The sequence below is a fragment of the Osmerus mordax genome, chromosome 13 (genome assembly GCF_038355195.1).
Source record: "Osmerus mordax isolate fOsmMor3 chromosome 13, fOsmMor3.pri, whole genome shotgun sequence".
Taxonomy (NCBI): domain Eukaryota; kingdom Metazoa; phylum Chordata; class Actinopteri; order Osmeriformes; family Osmeridae; genus Osmerus; species Osmerus mordax.
The window spans coordinates 17,764,191-17,770,732 of NC_090062.1; the positions used below are offsets into that span (position 1 = coordinate 17,764,191).

Sequence of the window (6,542 nt, forward strand, 5' to 3'; positions counted from 1 at the left end):
TGTCAATGATTAAAAAGATTTTCATGAGAAATCTCTATGTGAGATGACGCTCTGATTGGTTTATTGCACGTTACGCCCAAACCACACCCATCAGTAATGTAGCTACTTCAGACCAACCCATTTTAGATTTGCGCCGGAGTCCCGCCCACAAAGTTACTTGCGCTTTGCGTTTTGATACTTGCGTTTCAGATTGTTAAAATAGGGCCCACACACATACACAATCGTCCTGGTCCCTTTGCTCATCCACCTGCCTGTGATGCTGCAGTCCCTCAGCCCTGTGCCTGTGATGCTGCACAGTCCCTCAGCCCTGTGCCTGTGATGCTGCTATATTGTAATTAATGAGTGTACATTCCATTTTTCCTTGGCCAATAAATGGATCATAATATTCTAGTAACAGGCCTGGGTGTAAACCTTTTAATTGAATATATGCTGTTTGATGGAGCAAACATATCTTGGTAATTAACGATCGCTAGCATCACTACAAGCCTTCTCATGGGGTGCCAAGGTGGCTCGAGAGGTAACGCACGTACCACCCAGGCTACAGCCTTACAGCCGGGGTTTGGATGTCCGGCCGAGGCCATTCCCTGAATATCATCCCCTCTCTTTCTCTCTATGTCCTGTCTCTCTCTGACATTAACTATTACACCAACCCAAACAGAAAACACCCCCCAAAGCATGTTACAGAAACAAAACTAACCCAGCCTTGTAGTCAGTCCCCAGGCTCGTGAGCTCATCAGGCTCCACACAAGCAGCTCCTCCAGAGGAGGAGCGCAGAGCGTGTTGTTCCTGAGCCGGGGCGCCCTGCAGAGCGGACGGGATCAGATAGAATCACATCTAGATGAAGACCTGTACGAGGAGGTCATGCCCATCTGACTGCTTTAAATTGGCTTCTCTTATCAGCGCCACCAGTGGTTACATATTCCTTGTCTTCCGTGCTGTAGGGTCATACAGCCAGGGTGTCCTGTAGGGTCATACAGGGTCATACAGCCAGGGTGTCCTGCTTGCCAACATCAGGCATCTGCTGGTGTGAATCACAGGAGAATGTGGGGACCAGATACAGAACCATGCTCTCTCTCTCTACCTCTCTCCAAATCACACTTTCTCTCTTTATCTTTTCACTCCAAATATCTCTATCTAAATCACCCTCTATTCCTCTTTCCCTGTTTGCATATACATGTACATATATATAAATCTCTCCATCTATCTCTACTTCTCAAAATGTCTATTTCTAAATCTCCCCCCTCTCTCTCTCTAAATCTCCCTCTCTTCCTCTTTGTCTCCATCTATATCTCTCTACTAAATTTCTATCTCTCTAAATCTCTCTGTGTATGGGAGTCAGGTGGCTGAGCGGTTAGGGAAGCGGGCTAGTAATCAGAAGGTTGCCAGTTCGATTCCCGGCCGTGTCAAATGACGTTGTGTCCTTGGGCAAGGCACTTCACCCTACTTGCCTCGGGGGGAATGTCCCTGTACTTACTGTAAGTCGCTCTGGATAAGAGCGTCTGCTAAATGACTAAAATGTAAAATGTAAATCCACCCTCCATCATCTCTCTTGAAATATTCCTATTTTCTCTTTCCAAATCTCCTTCTCTCTCTTTCTCCCTCTCATCTCTAGCTCTCTCTATTTTCCCCCTCCCTCCCTCCCTCCCTCCCTCCCTCCCTCTCTCCCTCTCTCCCTCTCTCTCTCCGCTCTGACACTCAGCTGAGATGTTAACCTCCTCCCGTACTGGACCAGAGGCAGTCCCCCAGGCCCCATCCTCAACTCTAATTCATTTTCACTAACTCCATTACAAAACGCTACCCGGCAATTTCTTTAATAAATGTGCTGAAGCCGGGATGGAGAGCTTAAAGCTAAACATGCTGATGCAGGCTATTAATCATCTGAGGAAGAATACACAAGATGTGCTAAATAATCACCAACTGGCTGTTTCCTTCTCAAGCCGGGTCGTGAGTGCTTGTTCTCTTCTGATCGCTCCTCTTGTTCCTCTAATGGAGCCTGCGACCTGCAGTGCTCTGTGAGGGGGCTCTGTGAGGGGGGATCTGTGAGGGGGGCTCTGTGAGGGGGGCTCTGTGAGGGGGGCTCTGTGAGGGGGGCTCTGTGAGGGGGGCTCTGTGAGGGGGTCTCTGTGAGGGGGCTCTGTGAGGGGGGCTCTGTGAGGGGGGCTCTGTGAGGGGGCTCTGCGAGGGGGGCTCTGTGAGGGGGGCTCTGTGAGGGGGGCTCTGTGAGGGGGGCTCTGTGAGGGGGCTCTGTGAGGGGGCTCTGTGAGGGGGGCTCTGTGAGGGGGGCTCTGTGAGGGGGCTCTGTGAGGGGGCTCTGTGAGGGGGGCTCTGTGAGGGGGCTCTGTGAGGGGGCTCTGTGAGGGGGCCTCTGTGAGGGGGGCTCTGTGAGGGGGCTCTGTGAGGGGGCTCTGTGAGGGGGCTCTGTGAGGGGGCTCTGTGAGGGGGGCTCTGTGAGGGGGGCTCTGTGAGGGGGCTCTGTGAGGGGGGCTCTGTGAGGGGGCTCTGTGAGGGGGGCTCTGTGAGGGGGGCTCTGTGAGGGGGCTCTGTGAGGGGGGTTCTGTGAGGGGGGCTCTGTGAGGGGGGCTCTGTGAGGGGGCTCTGTGAGGGGGGCTCTGTGAGGGGGCTCTGTGAGGCTGGGGGGCTGGGAGGCTGGAAGGCTGGGGGGCTGAGGGGCAGGGGGGCAATGATGTAACTCTAAGCAGTAGTCATGATAATGAAGAAGGGTGTATTCTCTAACTAAATCCTGAGCCGCAAGTTCCGAGACACACATACACACATACACACACACAGTCCGTCGAGGACACAATGATGGCCTGAGCAACAGCTAATCAATGGCCTCCCTAAGTTAGATAGATTCCCACCACCTTACCTTTCTATTTCACATCCACCTTCTCTCTCTCTCTTTCGATCTCTCTCATTCCCTCGATATCTTCCTCTCTCTCATTCGATATCTTTGTCTCAAACATATTCTTTCTTGCTCTGTCTCATTCCATCACTCCCTGAATATAGACTCAGAATGCATATTAGTTTTGTTTTTGACGATTTCTCTCCCACTTTCTCCACCTCTCCTCTCTGTCTTTCTCTAGTTCCTTCTCTCCATCTCTCCCCACTTATCTTTCCCTGCTCTCATTCTCCTAATGTCTGCTGTTTTCTGGTAAACCCACTTCTCACGTGGACCCAGAGCCTGTGAGGAGTGGGGACCCTGCCGACGGAGTCTTTAGTACCCAGCGTGATTACAGCTGCAGTAGCTCCATGGTTGGAGGACTGCACACATGCCCTGGAGACCACATCTATCTTGTAACAGGTCCAGCAATCAAGCTGCATTTATGCTGCCATAGCTGAAAACACAAGACAGTGAAGAACACTCTCCACTGAACAGCTTTAAAGCCTTCAATAACATATCAGTTTACAATAGGCCAATCAACAACATGAGGAATCTAGTTCCTTGATTCTCATGTTGATGGGGTAAGGCCTATAAGTGTGTTTTCAGGGACTTGCAGAGATATCGGCACACTTTATGAAGAAGGTAAACAAATCTGTGGCAGACAGAATGCTTTTCCAGCAGAAAAGGTAAACAGATTGTGCTTGAAAGGTTCTTTCAATTCTAATGGACCGGAACAGGTTTTTATTGGGTGTTTTTCTTGAGAAGCTGGAGCTCTTATTTTTTTGCAAAATCTTTCAACCTGAATCCCACAGGAAACACGGGACATCCTATTAGCCCAACACTCGCTTGCTCGTCCTCCAGGCTGCGCAATCATTTTAAATTAAACACTTCCTGCTCTTCCAGAATGATTCCTGCTCCAGTCCTAGCTAGACTCTACAGGCGGGGGGAGAAGCATCTGCTGCCGAGGACAAATTAAATGTGGAGTAATTATCAGACAGCTCCCAGGACTCCCTCGCGCAACACCACCGGAATTGTGTCACGGCGCGAGGTGCTCCTGCTACCACAGCCACAGGCCTGCATGGCTACAGTTAGTTACAAACATTTCTCCAACCGTTAGTCAATCCGAAAAACAAGGAAATTAAAAAGATAAGCGTCGAAATGTACTCATTGGTACTGCCAAGTGGCAGAACAGTTAACTGTTTAAACAAGAAGAAGAAAAAGGCCACTACCTCGAAATAAGAAGGCTCTGCTGTTGTTGTGAAGTCCAGCCACTTGGGTAACTCCATAGGTCGCGTTGGCCAAGTCAAGTTCATTGATGATATCGATCTGGTAATCGGGATCTACACCAAAGACCAAAACTGTAGACAAAACGTAAAGACAGTCACACAGTCGCCTGGTCTAACGTCGAGGAAACAGAAGTCAGTGTATTTTGGGGATGTTTCCGTTGCCTACACTACCTGTATTTGGTGGCAATGGTTCCTTTTTGTAAGATCTATTTTGTCGATGTACTTTAATATTTGAGTCTTAACGTGACTAGGGGGACATTCAAAATGACATGCCACGAAATGTGATAAGAGGTTTAAAATATTCACAATGCTGGTTTATCTGAAAACTAACTAGAGCTCTCGGTATCTCGTCTCTGTAAGAATGCGAGAGGATTTCTGAAATGTAAGAACTGCGCTGCAACCGTAGGCTGGCCGTTTGGTTGAGCCGTTTGTCATGCGCGTGTCACCTGTCTGCTGGTACGGAGGACTTGTGTACGGTTTCGGAAACGAACCAAAATATTTAGTATTTTTAAGTGCTGTCGCTATACTCAGACTGTCCACAGAAAAGCCGAGAGAATAATAAACAATATAACCGGCACCCTGCATTTCAAGTTACGTTGAGAAAACGCCCAAAATCCAAAAGCTGCCGCTCAAGGTGCGAATCAGAGAGAGCGCGCGTAGACTACTGCCCTAATAAAAGGGTTAATACGCGCTGACAAATTGTCTTATTGTCGATAATTATCGTGTGACACCTACCTGGTTTGGTAACTAGGAAGAAGGATAGCAATGCCACGGTAAAATCCATTTGTGTGAAGTTGCGTTGTATAGTTTCCTAGAGATATCCGACGCCGCGCGCTCTGCTGGCAATCCGTACTGACCTGCTCCTCAGTCGCTACAGATCTGCTCCTCTCTCACCGGCGCGGCGAGGAGAGACTTGGAGCGTTCCACATCACGGGGGTAGAGGTTCCGTTAACAGGGCAGTAAATTAGGCTAAGCTATTACCGCAAACACCAACTCTATCGTGTACCGAGATGAAAACGTTTAAATAATAGAGTTACAATTATGCATCCACTTGGATTTTCCGTCAACCATTCAGAGGATATTCTGTATTAAAAGACACGTTCCCCTTCACTTGCTATAGACAGAGCCAATCCTGGAGGGCTCTCTGTTGCTCGGAAAAAGTCACGGGAATTTATATTCTTATCAAGGTATTCTGGATCTACTATCACATCGATAATGTCGAAGTTTGCGTGGAAAGTCGGTGTACGATTCTATAGAATAAAGTATAACCTATTCATTTAATGCTAATGGTAGATGTATTGACAGAAGGGTGATAGAAACGATTTGTTGAGGAGTGTGCACTAGTCTGCACACTCTCTCTCTCTCCTCTTCCCTCATCTCCTCCTCACCCCTGGGAGTCTCTCAGGTACTCTCTCTCATCCCTGGGGTCCTGGCCGTGCAGCGGCCGTTAATCACAGCCCTCTACAGCTCCTGCAGCTCTAATTTGTGTACACTGTCATGTTGTCTAGGTAACATCAAGCAGCACAAGGTGTAGAGAACAATGTGTGTTTTCAGCCATCATGGCTGCTCAGGGTACAGACATGTGACACATCTGTTCAGAGAGGAGAGAGCAGCAAAGCTGGGGTGTGATGATGTGGTGGACACACGCACACACTCTTACCCTCCCCACACACACACACTTCTTCTGCACTGCCTCCCCCACACACACATCCCTTCCCCCACCCCCTCCCGACCCTCATAAACATCACCTGACCTAAAGCGTGATGCTCCTCCCAGCATGGTGAGAGAGGGTGAGGATCTCCAGCAGGGTGAGAGGGTGAGGATCTCCAGCATGGTGAGAGGGTGATGATCTCCAGCAGGGTGAGAGGGTGAGGATCTCCAGCAGGGTGAGAGGGTGAGGATCTCCAGCAGGGTGAGAGGGTGATGATCTCCAGCAGGGTGAGAGGGTGAGGATCTCCAGCAGGGTGAGAGGGTGAGGATCTCCACCAGGGTGAGAGAGGGTGAGGATCTCCAGCAGGGTGAGAGGGTGAGGATCTCCAGCAGGGTGAGAGGGTGAGGATCTCCACCAGGGTGAGAGAGGGTGAGGATCTCCAGCAGGGTGAGAGGGTGATGATCTCCACCAGGGTGAGAGGGTGAGGATCTCCACCAGGGTGAGAGGGTGAGGATCTCCAGCAGGGTGAGAGGGTGATGATCTCCAGCAGGGTGAGAGGGTGAGGATCTCCAGCAGGGTGAGAGGGTGAGGATCTCCACCAGGGTGAGAGAGGGTGAGGATCTCCAGCAGGGTGAGAGGGTGATGTTCCTCCCACCAGGGTGAGAGGGTGAGGATCTCCAGCAGGGTGAGGATCTCCAGCAGGGTGAGAGGGTGATGATCTCCA

General features: G+C 50.0%; 1 protein-coding gene across 1 annotated transcript in view; it reads right to left on the minus strand.

Annotated features, from left to right (window-relative positions):
- Positions 1–5,038, minus strand: part of LOC136955760 (protein kinase C-binding protein NELL1-like) — a 120,913-nt gene extending 115,875 nt beyond the window's left edge. Inside the window, 2 exon segments of the mRNA XM_067249482.1 lie at positions 4,111–4,239; positions 4,903–5,038. Coding sequence (XP_067105583.1) covers positions 4,111–4,239; positions 4,903–4,951 — 178 coding nt within the window. The 5' untranslated portion in view covers positions 4,952–5,038.
- Positions 5,039–6,542: the final 1,504 nt, after the last annotated feature.